Source organism: Myodes glareolus, chromosome 12 (genome assembly GCF_982192425.1).
Source record: "Myodes glareolus chromosome 12, mMyoGla1.1, whole genome shotgun sequence".
Classification (NCBI taxonomy): domain Eukaryota; kingdom Metazoa; phylum Chordata; class Mammalia; order Rodentia; family Cricetidae; genus Myodes; species Myodes glareolus.
In genome coordinates, this window is record NC_142037.1 from 62103322 (window position 1) to 62123419 (window position 20098).

Below are 20098 nucleotides of genomic sequence, written 5' to 3' on the forward strand. Positions count from 1 at the left end.
TTCAAACGCTCGTGCTGACTGCATACGTGGATGGTGCTCTTCTGTGGAACATCTCCAGGACCCTAACAGTGTCATACAACACCAGTAGATAAATCAGTACTCTCAAATACACGTCCTAAACACAGCAATTCTGAAAAAGCGTTGTGCCAGTGACATCTTCCAGAAGCTCTCTCACTGGTGGTTCCAGCATCGCCTGCTTGTGCCAGCATCATCATTCCAGTCTCTGCTCTTGTCTTTCTGTGCTGCTCGTAAGATACTCGTGATGGCATTTATTGTCTGCTCAAGTGACGGAGGCCAAGCGCCTCCTCTTCAGATGCTTAGTCACATCATATTCTGGGAGCTGGGACAGGACAGATCCTTCAAGAAGCCTCCATTCAACTCACACATGAACCTTTCAAGACATATGAATTGTCTGGGCGTGGTGGCGCATGCCTTTAATCCCAACACTCAGGAGGCAGAGGTAGGAGAATCTCGTGAGTTCGAGGCCAGCCTGATCTACTAAACAAGTTCCAGGACAACCAAAGGTATACCTGTCTCAAAAAAAAAAAAAAAAAAAAAAAAAATAACCCCCCCCAAAAAAATACACAAGAATTATATTTAGATGGGTCCGTTAGTTGAAATAACATTGTTTTTTAATTTAACCAGAATTTTGAGGCTAGCCTGGTCCACAAAACGAGTTCCAGGACAACCAAAGATACACACAGAAACCATGTCTTAGAAAACCTGTATATATAAGAATTATATTTAGATGGGTCCATTAGTTGTAATAACATTTTATTTTATTTTTAAATTTAACCAAAATTTTTAATCAAATAATTTGAGTAGTTATTAAAATTACATATTTCTATAAATTATCTTCTCAACTTTAGTAATCTAATTCTTAAATTATTTATTAACCCTTGAAAAATGCCACCTTAAAACTTGACACCAGTTCATGTGATTTATGGTATTTATGAAATAGCTTATAGAAGTAGCTGACAGGAAAATCAAGCTATGGCAAGTAGCCTCTCATTTGCAAAATTAGACTGTTCTGTGTATCCGTGCCACAAAACATCTTTCTTATTTGTCTTCTTTTGCTATTAGTTAAATTGTGTACTTTATCTACAAGTAAGTAAAGAGATGTTAAATGAGAAATGCATGTTATGAATTCAGATTGTATATTGTAAATATAGACTTTTGTAAGTCAAAAGAAATAACACTTAAAAACATAAATTTGATTCTTCAACAAGGAACACCAAATCTTTCATTTCTGAAAATTGAAGCTATGAAATGAATGCTTTTAAAGGAAAACTATGTCAGCCAGATTTCCATCTTAGTTGCTGTGTTCTTTAGAGTTCCATTTAGCCAGTAATGTCTCTCTTATTTGTAGAAAACTATTTACCATCTACAGCACACTGAAGTATTAAGTGTCTTAGTTAGGATTTTATTGCTGTAAAGAGACACCATGACTACATCAACTCTTACAAAGGAAAACATTTAATTGGGGCTGGCTTACAGTGCAGACTTAGTCCATTATCAGTATGGTGGGAAGCATGGCAGCACACAGGCAGATACAATGCCAGAGAGGTAGCTGAGAGTTCTACATCTGGATATGCAGGGAGAGAGAAGAGAGAGACTTTGGGTCTGGCTTGAGCATCTGAAACCTCAAAACTCACCCCTCTTTACACACTTTGTGTAACCAGACCACACCTCCGAATAGTACTACTCCCAGTGAACCTATGAAGGCTATTTTCATTCAAACTACCTACATTAAGGATTTACATACATGAAATGTGTTAGCCCTTGTTCTCGCTAGTTTTATGTCAGCTTGAAATAAGTTAAGTCATCAGAGAGTAAGGAACCTCAGTTGAGAAATTGCTTCCATAAGATCCAGCTACAGGCAAGCCTGAATTTTCTTAATTAGAGATTGATGTAGGAGGGGCTACCCCTGGGCTGGTGGTCCTGGATTCTGTAACAAAGCAGGCTGAACAAGCTATGGGGAGCTAGCCGGTAAACAGCATCCATGCCCTCTGTATCAGCTCCTGCTTCCAGGTTCCTGCTCTGTTTGAGTTTGTGTTCTGAATTTCTTCGGTGATGATCAGTGATGTACAAGCATAAGCCAAATAAAACCTTTGCTCCCCAAGTTGCTTCTGGTCATGGTGTTTCATCACAGCAATAGTAACCCTAAGGTGTTCCTTATTGCCTTTCTGCATTGGTATGCCAGTTTTTAGTCCACCCCTTTCTGACACTACAACACTGTAGCTTATATACCATGGCAGTGCTAAAGGTCAGGAGGTTTGTTTGCTGTTTTGTTTTGTTTTTCAAGACAGGGTTTCTCTGTGTGTACCTCTGGCTGTCCTACGACTCACTCTGTAGGCCAGGCTGCCCTTGAGCTCACAAAGATTCATCTGCCTCTGCCTCCCAAGTGCTGGGATTAAAAGTGTGCACCACCACCACCCGGCTAGGTTATGAGTTCTTGCCATACATCTTTAGTAATAGGAAACGTGAGTTTTGAATTTAATGACTCAAATGTTTTATAAACTTTCAGTGGAATAATAGCTATAGTAATTTTTGGAATTTATTTAGATATAATTATGAAAAATATGTGAATTGTAGAAAGTTGATTTGATGGAGTTTTCTTTCCTCTTTTTGTCCTTTTTTTGAGGGGGTTATCTATTTATTTTTGCTTGAGTTTTGGATTTTTTTTCTGGTTTTGAAGACAGGGTTTCTCTGTGTAGCCCTGGACTGTCCTAGAAATCACTCTAGAGCAGGCTAGCATTGAACTCAGAGACTCACCTACCTCTGCCTCCCATAAACTGGGATTAAAGGTATGTACCACTACTGCCCAACTGATATTTTTTTCATTTTATGAATTTTTACTTGTAAAACTTAAAATTTATGTTTAAAAACATTTTGTTAATATTTGCAGGTATCACGTCATTTGGAATATTTGCTTTTTAAATGTTTTATTTTTAATTATATGTATATGGGGGGCAGTATGCATATGTGAGTCAGACACCTGTGGAGTCTGGAAGAGGCAGGTGGTTGTAAACCTCCAGACATGGATGTGGGGAACCAAACTCAGGTCTTGTGCAAGAGTAGTATGTGCTCTTAACCACTAAGCATGTCGGGGATTCCTTAGTCGTGTTAAAATCTTGTAATCTGCAGATGGGGAGATGGCTCACTGGGTAACGTGTGTGCTGTGCAAGTGTGAGGACCTGAGTTCAGATTCCCACCACCTATATATAAAGCCAGACATGATGGTGCATGCCTGTAACCCCAGGGTCAGCAGGCAGAGACGGGCATGTCCCAGGGACTCCTTGGCCAATTGCTTTAGCTGACATTGTGAGCTCTGGGTTCAGTGAGAGACTGTCTTAAAAAATTCAGGCAGAGAGCAATAAAGGAAGATAGCTAAAGTTGGCCTGTGGCTTCCACGTGCACATGGGCAGTTAAAGCAAATACCTGGACATACAGGTATACTTACACCATGTACACACACACACACCTACAAATATGCATCCATGTAATTATACATGAAGTAGAATTCCATGTGGCTAAACTCATTTTTCTTTACTGTTTTATGAGCACTCCTTATTTTTTGTTTGGTTGGTTTTGGCGGGTTGTTTTTTTTTTTTATTTTGTTTTGCTTTGTTTGGTAGTGGGGTTTCTATATGCTAGCAAGCCCTTTAGCTAAGCACATCCCCAGCCACCATTAACTATGTACCACATCTCAGTGGAAATTAATCATTGTGACTGCCTCTTCCCGGTGAGAAATGAGACTTGTAACGAAAGTCTGTGGACTACTCTCTGCTTCTTCTGTTCACTAACGGGTGATGAACCAAAGGTTGCTTTCCTGTCAATTCCAGATGTTTAACATTGCTTGCCTTGTCTCTCTTTATTTTAAATGAGAGCCAACATTATGAACTCTACACATTACTGAGTACATCAGAAGTCAGAAAAGCAACATAAGTTACCATGATTTCAGAGGAGAATGTAGAGAAAATACATATGTTATGTTCAGAGTTCTCTTTGGTGTATGGACAATGGAAAGAACAGTAAAGAGCTTTCCCTGTGGTGGGACAGAAATTTTTAACTAAATAGCCTTTGAACATTAGTGAGCAATGTAGTATAGAGACTAGAAAATAACATACAATGTTATCAAAGAGATGAAATATAATCTATATACATATTAATATTTTAAATCAAAATGGTGTGTGTGTGTGTGTGTGTGTAGCCAGAGGTCAGCATTAGGCAATTTTCTCAGTCACTTTCCACCTTTTATTTTGTTTTTGTTTTGTTTTTTTTGTTGTTGTTGTCTCTGAAATCACAAGGTTTCTCTGTAGCTTTGGAGCCTGTCCTGGAACTTGCTCTGTAGACCAGGCTGTCCTTAAACTCACAGAGATCCTCCTGCCTCTGCCTCTGTTGGAATTAAAGGCATGCACCACCCCCACCCAGCTCCATCCCTACCTTCTTCTTCCTGACACTGGAATTCCAGACATGCCTTTTCAACTAGTTTTTTGTTGCTGTTGTTGGTTTTTGTTGTTGTTGTTTTTAAGATTTATTTATTTAATGTGCAGTTTATGTGAGGGGTTAGATCTGAAATTGGAAGGAATCTTTCTTAGTTGTATCCTGACCTTGGTTTTTAAAAAGCCATCAAATAAAATGGGTTCAGCAAGTGGAAAGGACTCTGAATACCCTGAGACAATTAGGAAAAGGCAATTTCTCAGGAAGACGTGTTTGTGTGAGTGTGTGTGTGTGTGTGTGTGTGTGTGTGTGAGAGAGAGAGAGAGAGAGAGAGAGAGAGAGAGAGAGAGAGAGAAGGGGGATCATGAGAGGAGATCTTAAGCGAGACAAGGTGGGAAAGGGAAAAGTAATGGAGTTCAGGTGACATGAAAGCAAGGGAAGAACTGTTTGGAGGAGGAAAGGGGGGACGAGCAGGAGGAAGCAGGGAATGTGGGGGAAGGCAGTGGGAGCACAGGGGCGCAAACAGAGTATAATGACATATATGTGTAAAGTATAATGACATCTATGTGTAAGGTGCCGTAATGAAACCTGTCATTTTGTGTGCTAAAATCACAAAAACTACAGAAAGGTAGAATGAGATCGGCATGCTCCCCGCTGGCCTCACATTGAAAGTGCGGACTTCAACATGCTAAGGAAAAAAAGCCAACAGCTGCAAGGAGTGAAATACAGAAGAGACACCTGTGTTTAATGCCATTCTACATGAGAGTTACAGGAGAACAGCAGGTGAATCATAACTAGACGTCAGCACAGATTGCTAAACATCTCAAAGAAATAAACAAACATCAAAACAAAAAGGTGGTTTTAGAATGACCACATTTGTTTACGTTTGAATAAAATTATTCAACGTAAGACTGGTGTCCTGGACTTGGTCGGCATGCTCCAGTGAGTATCCCAGTGATTCTCTAAATTAATCAGAGATTGATGAACTGTGGTCCCCAGGTCAAATCCCTCCCATCATCTGGTATTTTTTATAGCATTCAGACTGACAATGATTTTTGTATTTTTCAGTTATTGTGGGGATTCAAAAGAATAATACTTGAAGGTACTTTAAAATTATATGAAATGTAAATATCAGTGTTTCTAAATAAAGTTTTATTGGAACTTTCTCATTTGTATATTGTACTGCTTTTATGCGACATCTGCAGTTGGGTTGTCTCATAATTGAGACTTTAAGACCTAGAAGCCTGCAGTGTTTACTCCTGGCCTTCCACAGATAAAGCATCACTGTGAGCCTCTCAGCACCACCATATCAATAGCAGGGATCACTGTCCATCTCCCTCGGAACAGTCCCTGGTCTGAGTGGACAGTCGCCCTCTGTAAATGCTTGCCAGATTGCAGCACCTCTTTCCCCTGCATCTCTTTAGCTGTGGACTAGAGAAGTATGACTGAGTGTGGAGCACTGTTGCTTAGTGAGGAGAAGATGTTGTGTTCCACCAGCTAGAAGAAAATACTCCGTGCTTCCCATTTCTATAAGAAATTCGGTGTCACAGGGCTCCTAAGGGAGAATGTAGGATGAAACATGTTGACCCAACTAAAACTTGGTATTGTGTGACCAGAAAAAGATATAAAATTCCCATGTAGTTTTCCCATGAGAGATTTTATTTTTTATAAAAGGTCTTGATTTTTTCACTCTTTCTTAAGCATTTTGCTAATATTAACTCATTTAATCTTACCTACAACCATGCAACATTATTGCTGTCATTATTCTCACTTTATAAATATAGACTGTAATATTGGTAGTAAAGTAGATTCATACAGTCCAGCTCTTAGCATTCTGTCTTAATATAGTAACATGTAAATATTTAAAATCATATGACATGAAGCAGTACTTCAGACTCATCAACCTGAAAGAGGGCACGAGGAGTTTGGAATTGTCTACTGGCTTCTTACACTGGGCAGCCTCGTCGCTCTTTGTCGTCCTCTGTCTCAGTCTCTAGCCGGGGCTGGGATTGAATTTCTCTCAAGTCTACTTTTCTAGTGTGTTTATGAACTGTAAACTGTAGCTGCTAAGCTTTCTTAGTAAAAATAATCTTCAAAACTTATTTTCAGTGGAGTTGCAAGGCTTATTGTAGATATATCAGATTGTATTACATGCTATTGTTTCTACTTTGTCAGTTTAAATTGTTTTTTATCTTTTGAGATTGTAATGTAATTGCATTCTTTCTCATTCCTCCCTTCAAAATATCCCACCTACCCCTCTGTTCCCTCTTTCAAATTCATAGCCTCTTTTTCATTGATTGTTGGTATAATATACATTATATTCCTAAATATATAAACACAATTTGCTCAGTCATATAATGCTGCTTGTACATATGTTTTCAGGGTTGACCATTTTGTATTGAATAACCAGTCAGTGTGTTCTTCTTTTCCATTTTTACCAATGCCTTAGTTTTTAAGCAAACAATGTCAGCATTCAGAATTTACATCACATGTCATCTTTGCTGTGTCTTTCCTATATTTTCTTTTCCAAAATAAGAGTGAATGATTACTCATTGGGAAGGACCCAAAGGACATCAGTAAGAAGTGACATGTCCTCATTAAGGGTTATTTCAGGGTAGGCATTTTCTTCTGGTCATGTAGAGACTGGGAATGCTGGGAAAGCATGGGACTGTCTTTGTACACAGCAAGGGCAGTAGCTGTCCCCTCTAGTCCTTTATTACCGCACTCTAGGGACCTGAACCCTCAACTCCTAACCCCAAATGAAGCTTTTCCTCTTCCTATGGAGAAATTTTATGAGCTTGTTCTTTTTCTTTAATCTTTTTGTGCAATATATATTGATCATATTCTTTCCCCTTCCCCACCTCTTCCTAGACCTTCCCATACCCCTACCTACCCAACTTCATGTTCTTCCTCTATATATTAAATAGCACAGAAGACCATGGAGTTTCAGTTTGTATGGCCAGCTCTTCCTGAGTTTGTGGAGCATCCTTCCTGTTGTCTTCCTTCACCTTTCAGGTCTGCACCTCCACACCATAATCTCCTTAATCTGCTTGTCGCTGTTCATACTTAATATTGCCGGAGATTGGAGATACGGTTTTAGCGTATGCTGTGTATAACCATAACTTGGGGTCTGATTACAGTAAGACGTGAAAGAAGACAGTAGTTAATACATCAACTTTCCTCCATCCTAAAGAGCAAAAGAAAGCCACCCTGGGTATGAACACAGGAAAATCATATCGAGGGCCTGAATTCCTAAGCACTTGAGATGGGCAGCTTGAGAATCAGGAATTTAAGATCATTCTTGGCTACATAGGAAGTCATAAGACTCTATTTAAAAAAAGAGGCACCCCCCCCGAAATATTTACAAAGTTATTTCTTCAAAATAATGAAGTATAAGTCACTTTAACTGTTTGCTTTTAATTCCATATTTTTAGTTCATATGATTATATTAGGTACTTCATTTCTAATCTCAATTACCTATAGCCGTAAATAGATGTATAGATAGTAGGTACATAAATTTTTCCTGTAATGTTAATAAACTGCCTTCATTTGATGAACAGTGGAAGAAATAACTAAGTGGTTGGAGTGTATGTGTTCATTGAATGCCTGCTGGCATGGTATATCTGTCTCCTTGTTTGAAAGTCACAGGATAACTTCACAGTAGCTGAGAAGTAGTTGGCTGGTCCAGTCATTTTAGTATGAAAAATGAAGAGATGAGCAATGTGACCTCCCAGAGTAATTGAACTCTTGTTAGCAGTGTTTTCCTTCTCCCTCCTGTTTTATGTTGTTTTTATATGTCTTCATGTCAGGCTACATTGTGTTCTTGTGAGTAGGCCACTTCGGTTCCTAAAATTGTCTCAATTTTGTAATAACCTTAACTCCTTACAGAACTCAGATTCTCTCGGATGTCGTTGTTCTCTCTTCGCATTCTGTTTGTTCGGTGTTTCTGGAATGTGTCGTGTCTCTTTCCGCCAGCACGGTCGTTAGCCAAACTCAGTCATACCTAACCTGTAATCATTTTTGCTTCTCTTTTCTTCTTTCCTTTCCCGATAATTTGTTTTATCTTACCCTGACATCTAACCCTGGAAATAGTCATCTTAACTCACTGCTTTGTCATCCTATAGAAAAAAAAAACAAAAAAAAAAAGCTTGTTCTTTATCAGATTGGCTTCTGAGGTTTAGTTTTGTGGCCTGCTATTAACTTACTTGGCAATTTAAAATTTACAACACCAGAAATTGTTAGTTAATGTCACTGTTCTTTCAGTAAGGATTCATTAATAATTTCAAGTATTCCCACTAATATACTAGATGCTAGGCACCCATATCTGAACTGGACAAGAACTGTGTACTCACGGAAACAATGTTTTCATAGTGCAAAGCACCACTGTCACCCTTTTGCTTGTGTGAGCTCATTTAATTGCCCCCAACTCAAGTAGGTTTTTTTTTTTTTAGTCTTTAGAGATTTTGATTTATTTGGCCAAGTCAGAGCCATGATATTTCTAATTCTTAGAAATTCTAGAGATACTTCAACTTCCCAGGCTAGGCTATATAAAACCAAGCTCAGGAGTCATCTTTTCCATTTGGAAGGTTTGTGAATGATCCAGGTTACCAAACCTAAGAAGTTTAAAAACCCATTTCAAACCCCTCCCCCCCATTGAAGAGTTTTTGCCTAAAATTCTGAGTCATTTCTTGCAAGGTAAGATTTATTGGACCTATCTATAAATTTTCTCCAGAAATGAGCACATCGATGACTTCTTTACTCCCTTCTAAACCTTACAGCACGTTGTGTTCATGGTTTGCCTTCACCTGCTTCTGTTTCTGCTTCATGCTGTTTGTGGTCAAGCAGCATCCAAAAGTGCTTCCTTCCGTTCTGTCTGATGTGAAGTACTAAGGGCTGAGCCTAAGACACAGCATTGTATATGGCGGAGCATAGGCTATGCTGCCACCTGCAACAAAAGGTGCTTCTTCTAACATTTGTAGGTGTGGTTCATGTATCCCATTCTTTTCCGTGGTATAGCCTAGTACACATAAGCAATGACAGGATCATGGGATGGAGTTCAGCGTGCGGTGAAGCACAAATACCATAAATATTCGTGGCTCAAAGGATCGTTCAAGCTGAATTTTAAGTGTTGTCGTGTTTCCCGAGAAGAAAAAACAGAAAGCAAAACCATTCAAACACTGTTATGAAATATTTTACTCTATCCTGCATGCTCTGGTTTATTTTAGGACAGCATTCCTTTCTTGTATTTCTTTCAGTTAAGTACTTTTGCTTTATCAGTTAAGTGCATAGCTAGAAAACCTTCTTTTTGCCTTAACAAAGTTGCCAAATATTGCTACATAGTGTTTATTTTATTAATAACCTCACAATTTTATTTGATCATGATATGATAGCTGCATTGAATTACTCTAAACACATGCTTGAAATTCTCACAAATCCATGGTACAGTTGTTAAACATACTCAGCGTTTTTAACTCTGCAAAAAAAAAATCTCTCACATTCATTTAAGAATTAGCTTGTAAGCCAAAAATGACAGATGTCGTATTGCAGCTGAGAACTAACTGGTTGAAGAAATGTAAATGACAGAAACGTTTGCACGAGTATCCAACTGCCTTTTACATTTTTTTCTCCTGCCCTATGGTAATCATGGTTGCCACATTGATGAGAATTTTCTGTTTTCCATACACGATCTCTTTTCAGTTTGGAAAACACACAGTGCAGAAGGAAAGCCCAGTGTGACCGGAGCTTTGCATGTACCTTTGTGTGGGTCTACTTTAGCTCCTGGATTGCTTCACCACTGTTTATTTATTAAAAGGGTTTGGATTAGGTTTGGAGGTGTGTGTGGCACAATCTCACATAGTATTTTCTATTTTAACATCAACATGGAATTAGACTCTAATAAATAGTAATTATTCTTTTGTTTTGGCTTGGGAGGTTTTTTTTTTTTTTTTTAATATCTTAGGTAGCCCAGACTGGCCTTCAACTCATTACAAAGCTAAAGATGACCCTGAACTCTTGAGCTTCCTGCCTCTACCTGCTAAGTGTTACAATTACAGGTGTGTACCACCATGACTGCTTTCTAATACATAGTAATTATTCTTAAATTGTCTCTGTTGAATACTTCCACATGCATGACACTCATTAGTTCTTCTCTTGTTATATGTAACTGTAATCTTACCTGGAGCACAAGAGTGTCCCATTTGACAACATAGTGTGCCTGGTGTAGTACTGGGGTGCAGGTGAGTGGGACAGCATGTGCTGATGGAGCCTCAAACTTGCTCCCTGATTCTCAAAATTCAAAATTATATACAAAATGCGCTAAGCTAGTATAGAATCTGAACAACAGGAAATCTTTCTTGTCAAATAATAAGTAAGTTCTTATAATTTAAGAAAGTATCTATTTTTAATATTGAATTTATGCAAAAATTAATTTTATCAGCTAATACATGTGTGGTTTAAATAAAAAGTACTTAATTTTTAGTTTTTAAATTTCCCTTACCAAAATTTGAGTTGCCGTTAGTGAAATCACTTCTAAGTCAGACCATGTGACGTAAAGCTTTCCCTCTCCCTCCTTTTCCAAGACCTCCCCTCACAATCACCGTCCTTTCCTTAGGACACATACATCCTTCTCATCACTTAAACTCTTAGGAGTGGATCCACAGCCATGGCTAGTGTCTAAATATGTGGGAAGGGGATGACTCGGTCTTCTCCTTTGAAAAGAAGCATTATCAGAACATGAGGAAACAAGTAAGAATACTCTCCACCACGGTAGAACATTAGTGTCCATAAACTTTAAATTGCTCAATAGGGCCTTTGGAGCAACCTGACTCCTTAAAACATGTATTTTGCTTTTGGAAATTCAAATGAGATTCAAGAAAACTAAATCTGATTAGATCCTTTAGTTTCTGCCCTTGTCAGCTCCCATTCCCTACAGCCACACCCACCAAAGGCTGGATATCCAGGGACATTTCTGTGACGAAGCATTGCCTTCAAGTACAGAATGTTTTCCAGAAGCCTTTGCCCTCAGTCGCTTGTAGAATTCGAACTACAGTCAGGATTTCCCAGTCCCAACCCAGACTGGGAAGCCCTAGGATTCTGTGTACTGCCCACCTTAAAGCTCGGGGGGGGGGGGGGGGGGAGGAGCAGGGTTCCCTTGTCTGCAGGTGCTTTCCTGTGGCTCCTGAGATCCCCTCCCTCCTGCTGCCACTGGACTATCTTTTGCTTATCTTATGCTCCTGCCCAGGGCAGGAGCATCCATCCTCCCCTTTTCTGTACTCAGTTGCCCTGCTGGATACAGACAAGTGCTCCACCTCGGCCTTTTCACTGTCCTCCCTCCAAACTGGACCAGCTGGTAAGTTTCCTAATATGCGATCATTTCCTGGTTCTGGAGATTGCATGAGCATTACCACTGAATACAATACATTTGGGTAGTTTGTCATACACTGCTTGTCTATAAAATGAGATTAGGTAGTTGTGTTCCAAATACACATCCAGTTTTAATGTAGTGGAAGCCTTAAATATTTTGTAGACAAAATTTAAAAAGCAGTTATTTCTCATCTGAATGAACTGGGATTAAATAAAAGTTTCATAATGGGAAGAATGAGCAGAACGCTTCAGTCTGTGTTCGGTTGCCAACAAGGAAGGGAAGGGGTAAGGAAGGAAGGAAGAAGGAAAAGTGGGAGTGGCAGAGGAGTGGAAATAAATGATCCCTGCACAGAGGCACACCCCTATAATCTCAGCACTGGGGAGGGAGCAGGATCAGCAGTGCAAGGTCTTGTTTGTCCTACAAAGTGAGCCCAGGGCCAGCCTAACCTAGAGAACATCCTATCTCAAAGAGCTGGGGCAGCAGAGACAAAAAAGGGGAGGCAGGGAGAAAGGTCTGCATCATAACCTTGTTTCTGTTGGGCCTGTGTGTGTGCTTATGTGCGCACTGGTGGGCGGGTCCTTGTGGAGATTAAAGGAAAGATGCAAGTGTTGTTCTTGTGGTGTGCTGTGGGTTTTGTTTGGCTTTTTTCTGACATGGGTTTTTTACCTAGTGTGCTGGGTTGCCTGACCAGGGAGCTGCAGAGATCTGCCTGTCTCTGCCTCTCCAGAATGGGGATTGTAAGCATAGGCCATCCACCTGTAAGGCAAATACCCGATTCGGCTCCCCCTCTCCTCCCCCTACTCCCCTGAGCACTTTCTTGAGGTGTAACTTTCTATGTAGTAACAGATTTTCACTTCTTCTTTTTCCTCTTTGTTCTTCTAGCTCTTAAATTTCTGTTGGAGAGAATATTTAAATAGTTTGTTCTAGGACTTTCTGTCCTTGTTTAAAGTCGTGTCTGTTGTCTAGGTGGCTCTTATGAAAGCTAGGGCCGGTTGCAGATACATCATAACAACAAATGTAGCCCAATACCAGGCCCAGGACAAGATGGTTGCAAGGCCAGGTAGAGCTTCTGATTCAGCTCCTTAGCAATTTGACCTCCCAAGCTTCTGCACTGCTGAAGTAGAACACCAAGCATGAAGCTGTTGTGTGGACAGTGCAGACTTGGTTCACAGTGTGCAGCCTGAGAGGAGTGAGAGGTCTGAGTCGCAGTGGAGAACACAGCAGGTTTTGTGCGCGCAACAAGTAGAGAGGGAGTTACCTGAAACTGCGGCTGAGCTCCGGCTGCATGGGTTCCCCACTGTCAGAAACTGCAGGCTGATCTCTGGATGCATGGGTTCCCCACTGTCAGAAACTGCAGGCTGATCTCTGGATGCATGGGTTCCCCACTGTCAGAAACTGCAGGCTGGGCTGTGGCTGCATGGGTTCCCCACTGTCAGAAACTGCAGGCTGGGCTGTGGCTGCATGGGTTCCCCACTGTCAGAAACTGCAGGCTGGGCTGTGGCGGCATGGGTTCCCCACTGTCAGAAACTGCAGGCTGGGCTGTGGCGGCATGGGTTCCCCACTGTCAGAAACTGCAGGCTGATCTCTGGATGCATGGGTTCCCCACTGTCAGAAGCTGCAGGCTGATCTCTGGCGGCATCCGTTCCCCACTGTCAGAAACTGCAGGCTGATCTCTGGATGCATGGGTTCCCCACTGTCAGAAGCTGCAGGCTGATCTCTGGCGGCATCCGTTCCCCACTGTTGGACCTGCTTTAGTAGTTGTAATGTTTGCTCAGCACTTCACAGTTGAATTTAGCAAATTAAAATAATCAAGACTATTACAAAGACATAATGACTGGAGGCAAGTTCTTTCCCTGGTTAAACAACGTGAAAATAAATTAGTGTTGAGAATTGCCATTTAGTTTTAGAGAAACTCCGCTACTAAACTGCACTCCGATAGTAGAAGGCATTTATGTTTTCGGTTGGATAATTTTTCAAACTCTAGGTGTCTGAATGTTGCCTACTGCTTTGTGTTTTCATAGAGAAAGAACACGAGGGCTGAACTGAACATTCAGGTGCCAGGTTGTAAACAAAAGCACGTGATGCTAAGAGCTGGTCTGATTGCTTGATGAAGCTGCCCTTGGTGTCAAAAGCACCTAAGTGTTCTAAACCCAAAAAAGGCAATTTTTTTCAGATTAATCTTTCCAAAATCAATTACCTTAAAGGTCAACACCACATTCTCAATTACTTACCAAATCTACTTAGTTATATAGTTTATAGATGCCCTGCAGTTTAGCATTCAGAGAAAATATTGACTTTCAGCATATATATTTGCTGAATATATAATATATTATATGAATATATTATAATATATTATATATAATATATTGAGTATATTATATTCAATAAATATATATTATATACAGAATATAATATATATTCAGCATATATATAATGCTATATTTCTCTGAATATAGTATTCAGAGAAAATATTGCCTTTGGTTTGGGGTTGAATGGGGTGGGTTTGATTTTTTTGTTTTGTTTTGTTTTTTGAGAGTCTCAAAAAAATCTTAGGTCGGCCTTGAACTTTCTATGTAATGTTAGATGCCTCTAACCTCATGCTTCCACCTCCCCAATATAGGCTTAGAGTTGTGTGACATCATGCCAGATGATTTCATGTGTTTTATGCATTTCAATTTGCAATACAACCTGACCTAAAGAGTAAAGAGACATTTTCATTACAGTAAAATACTGAATTAATAAATGTTTAGCATGATAAATGTGTATCACTCCACACCAGTTAGAATATCTGTAATAAAGTAGACATTGATAAAGGTTCAAAGAAATGTGGTGAAACTGTCACACCCTTTGTTGCTGGTGTGATGTAAAATGATACAACTTTATGGGAAAATGTTTGACAATTCCTCGAACAGTTAATAGGGTTCCTGACCACAAGAAATGAAAGCTCGTTTCCAAAAGTTTGCATACAAATGTTCATGTGTCATCATTCATAATAGTCCAAAAGTTTGCATACAAATGTTCATGTGTCATCATTCATAATAGTCCAAAAGCAGAAACAGCTCACGCGTTCATCAATGTTAAACGGATAAGCAGATCTGGTCCACCCATAAAGTGACATGTTATTCAGTCATGAGAAGAAATAAAAGTATTGATTTATGTTACAATGTGAGGGAACCTTGAAAACATCTAATACCAGTAGATATATGAATCCATTTATTAGAGGCATTCACAGTAAACAAATCCATTTAAAAAAGACTAATAGTTGTCGAGGCCAGAGTAAGAATGGGTAGAGAATAACTCAAAAGACATATACCAAGAAGCCAGGCATGGAGAGATGCATTGTCATCCCCAGCACTAGGGAGGAATCAAGAAGACTCCTGACTGGGGAGCTTGCTGGCCAGCCAGCCTCACCTGATCAGTGAGCGGTCTCAGGGAGGCCTGGTCTCATAGCACAAGAAGGACAGTTCCCAAGGAATGGCACCCACGGTTTACCTTTGGCCTTCACACGCATTTGCACACACATATATACGCACTAATAATGTTGTATCAGATGGCAGTGTTGCATAACTTTGTGAACTTATTAAATACTCCAGAATTGTTCCTACTTTAAATGGTGAGCTTTGTGGTTTATGAATTGTATTTCAACATATAAATGTGCCAATGTGTGCTTTTCCATCTAAAGAATATGTGTGTACATGTTTGTCTACACATGTATTGGGTGCACGGTGTACACTTGGGTATGGAGCCAGAGGTCAGTATCAAGTGTCTTCTTCAGTTGCTTTGCTCTTGACCTTATTTTTTGAGACAGGATCTCTGAAATTAATTTAGCTTCACTGGGCAGCAAACAAGCACCAGAGATTTTCCTGTCTCTGTCTCCCCAGTTCTGAGACTAGGAGTGTGGATGGCAGGGATGTGAACTCCAGTCCTTTGCTTATACAGCCAGCACTTTATCTGCTGATCCATCCCTTCAACCCCGAAAACAGTATTTTTAATGAAATTGTAAGCACTTTTTAAATATATAATGTTAGGACTTTCCATAACAACATAAAAGCTTACTTTTCCTTAAAGCCTTGCCATTACAAGGTATATCATATGCACTGCCTAGAACCCTCTCTAGTCTGCGTGTGTGGCACTATTGCCAAAGATAAGTATGCCAAGAGTGAGGTGGCCTTTAGCATGTACATTAAAACCTGTGTTCTTACACACACACACACACACACACACACACATTGAATCACTTATCACTCTTGGATTTTCATGTTTTATTTTCCTATATTCCCCAGAAGATTGTAAGTTTCTTGAGAGAAAAAGAACAACTCTTTGACTAATGTAGTCCCATTATTGCTTACAGTTACTAACTCAATATTTGAATAAATGAATTTTAGTAACATACATAACATTTTAATGGGTGCATAGGGGCTGTGTGAAAAGAATATATTGTGTTTGCTTTTCTTTCTCTTAGAACACAACATGGAATATTTTCAAAGTTAGACTATGTTGTGATTTATATGTTAATTGGAAATATTTTTGCTAATTATACTTATGAAATAATGAGAATGTTCCTATCTGTGTTTAAAATACCATTTGATAATTGGCACATAATTGTCCTGCACTGTTCAAGCAGATGTTTAGTGTGTGTTCGCATACATACGCCTGACTGAATTATAAAAGCTTTTCTGAATAAAGATAAATTATTAATTGCGTAATCATAATATGGTGATGTGGAAAGCAGAAATGAGGTTTGTGCTTCCATCAACCCTTCCACCTACTCTAGAAGGCCCATCACGTTCTCTTCTTTCAGGTACAGAGAACTCCAGCTGAGTGCAGAAAGCAAAGTATCTGAATTTCTCCATCAGAGTAAGTTGAAGTCCTTCGAAAGTGAACGTGTTCAACTCCTACAAGAGGAAACTGCAAGAAACCTCACACAGTGCCAATTGGAATGTGAAAAGTATCAGAAGAAATTGGAGGTACCTCTGTGCTATTCTCCTTCAGTGTGAGCAGAGAGTGTAAGCTTCCTTAAGTATAATATTTACATGGAGTAGCAGAAAAAATTGGAGGTATCTCTGCAACTTTCCTTCAGTGTGAGCAGAGTGTAAGCTTCCTAAGTTTGACACTTCTGTAGAGCCACATTCTCCTTCACAAGAAGGGAAGGAGAAAAGCCAGTAGTCGAGCATACCTGGAATTGCAGCACATTGGAGGCTGAGACAGGTGACGAGTCTGAGGTCCACATGACCAGCCAGAACTATGTAGCAAGAGCCCATTTCAAACCAAAAAAAAAAAAAAAGCAGTAAAAGAAAGAAAAGATATATGAATAACAGCAATATGTGCACCAAAAGTGACTAAAATTGTTTTTTTCAAAAGAATTTAGCAAAGGTTTCATTAATACTGACAACTAAAAGCACATGATTGCTGGGAAAACTTATTGTAAGAAAAATGAAATCACTGTGAAGAAAATGGTAGAACTATAATGTGTATATAAGACAAAACACAGTCCTTCTGAAAGGTTGGTATTTTATGTTTTCATCAATAAAACTGTTTCTAATATTTTAGCATTTAAAATTTTACATTTGCTTACTTTTATGCACAAATGTGCGCATACTTGTGCGCGTGTGTACTTATGCTTGTGTACGTGCTAGAGGACATTTGGAAGTCAGAGGACAACTTACAGTAGTCAGTTCTTTCCTTCTGCAGTACGGAGCTTGGAAAGCAGAGCCATCTCACTGGCCTAATTTTCAGCGTATCTTTAACCCAGCAAAGTGATTCTGTGGTACAAGTGGAAGAATAGATAGAGAACAGTCAATATTTTTTTAAGATTACAAAGTAGAAGAATAGATAAAGAATAGTCAATATTTTTAAGATAACTAAAGAAATGAGAAAATATATATTACATTTTTAAAAACATGATATTTAAATGTCAACTGAATTTAAGCATTTTACATTTCTTGTTTTTCTCTCTGCATATGAATGTACTTAGTTATGAAAACATGCAACTATAGGTCAATACAAAATGGGAGATAATGAAACTTGAAATCAGTCAATTAAAAACCTCTCCTGGGGGCTGAAGAGATGGATGTCTCATCAGCAACTAACTGTACTGGCTACTCTTCCAGAGGACCCAAGTTCTATTCTCAGCAACCTCATGATGGCTCACAGCCATCTATAACTCCAGTTCCACGAAATCCATTGCCCCCTTCTGGCTTCCAATGGCATATACATACACTTAGGCAAAACACTCGTACATATAAAAATAACATCTGAAATTTTTTTAAGGCCTTTCACAATTGAAAATCAAGTATTAAAGCATTCCCCAACTTATAATGTGAATCAATTATAAGATTTTTCTAGTTTATAAAATGTATGGATTTTGTATATATGTATGTATGAAATACTAAAATAATTTTGTAGCCATTTGTTGATCTATCATTTCAACACTACTTTAAAATATCTGTATGTTCTAGGTGAACATATTGTTTTTGGAAAGCAGCTTGTTACTGTGTATTGTTAGGTTGTATTTTAAATATGTAAAATACTTCATGCACAGTTGCTCATCGCAATGTTATTTACGATAGTGATGAACGTGGCGCTGTACATCTCACTATGGTCCCATTCAAAACACCTGTGTGTTACAGTAACAGTTGGTATTTTAAGATTTTATAATGTGTAAAATACACTTTTTTATAGTAGATTAATAGACCCCTCATTTAACTATATACACTGATGCTCGGGTTAAGGATGTAGTTCAGTGGCAAAGCTATTGCCTAGCATGCACAATCTAGGTTCCATCTCCAATACCATAAAATAACATAAAAATTTTTTGATTTATTATTATTGTGTGTGTGTGAATGATGTGTATTGATGTATGGGCATATGTGCCATTGCACATACAGGAAGGTGAGAGGACAGCCTGAAGAATTGATTCTCTCCCACCTTCACGTGGGTCACAGAGATTGAACTCGGGTCACCAGACTTAATTCAGTAAGTGCCTTTATTTGCCAAGCTGTCTGGCAAGTCCCACACTTTTTAAAAAGGAAAAAGTCAGCAAATGGACTCAGCAGGTTGTATGTGTATTTATGTAGTAAAAGTCAAAGAATTTGTATCTCTTAATCCTTTTTAAAGAATTTTTTAAGAAACCCTTTCTTTACAAAGGCATTTCTGTTGCTGCCATATGTGAGACTTACATTTACTTTTTGACTTGGACTCATGCCTGCTAGGAAACCAAAAATGCTAAAAAGCATGGCCCGGGCAGGTTGAGTAACTCAGTGGAGAACCGGAGAGCTCATTACATTGTCGTTATCCAGTTCTGTGCTGCCTAAGAAGTGACCCAGGTGGATTTCACACTGCTGTATGTCTTTGAACTCTAACAAGCAAATGGTAAACTTGCCCCTAAATTCTTTAAATTAAAAACATCAGAATTATTTACCTTAGAAATAAATGTCATTTTCTCGTTTGTCCTCTGAGTTGAGCTACTTTTTCTTAACATTTGAATCACTGAAAGGCGAAACGGCATTAATATATCTCTGCGTCGTCTTTTAGCTGTGAACCTGAGTAATTCTTACTTCTTTGTGCTTTGTCATTCTTTTCTTCCTCTATTAGGTTTTAACTAAAGAGTTTTATAGTCTCCAAAGCTCTTCTGAAAAACGCATTACTGAACTCGAAGCACAGAACTCTGAGCATCAGGCAAGGTTAGACATTTACGAGAAGCTGGAAAAAGAACTGGACGAGATAATAATGCAGACAGCAGAGCGTAAGTCTGCCCCCCTTACACTGTGGACGGTTTACTTTCTCCTGCTACAGAGCAAAGCTAGCATCATCTCGAAAACTACCTTGGTATATAATTATTGAAAAGATAAGTGGTGATCATTTTTAAAGAATACTTTCTATTTTCAGTATTTCTTGGTATAAATTTTCCATAGCTAGACTAAAAAAACAAATAGGTTAAATTTGATAGATTTTATGTTTAATTCACTCATTCTATAAGTACTAAATTTTCTTTTTGTCAAGAGCTGGAAATACAAAGTTTGCCAATTTTTTGTCTTGAGACTAGACATGTAGCTCACTGTAGAGTTCTCATCCACGCTGTGCAATTTTTGGATTCAGTCCCTAGCACAGCAGTGAAAACCAGAAACTGATAGTGGTCACTGGGATACACTCTTGTAATCCTACACTCAGGAAACTGAGGCAGGACGATGTCCAGTTCTAAACCAGCCTCAACTGTGTATTAATTAAACCTTTGAGATGAGAAATAACTAAAGGGGAGGTGATCCATGAATGTTAAAATTCAATAGCATACTG

The 20098-nt window shown here is 39.0% G+C and overlaps 1 protein-coding gene across 1 annotated transcript in view; it reads left to right on the plus strand.

Annotated features, from left to right (window-relative positions):
• Pibf1 (progesterone immunomodulatory binding factor 1) overlaps positions 1–20098 on the plus strand; it is a 154124-nt gene that overhangs the window by 61590 nt on the left and 72436 nt on the right. Inside the window, exons 11-12 of the mRNA XM_048421884.3 lie at positions 16608–16773; positions 19400–19550. Coding sequence (XP_048277841.1) covers positions 16608–16773; positions 19400–19550 — 317 coding nt within the window. The remainder of the gene's footprint in view (positions 1–16607; positions 16774–19399; positions 19551–20098) is intronic.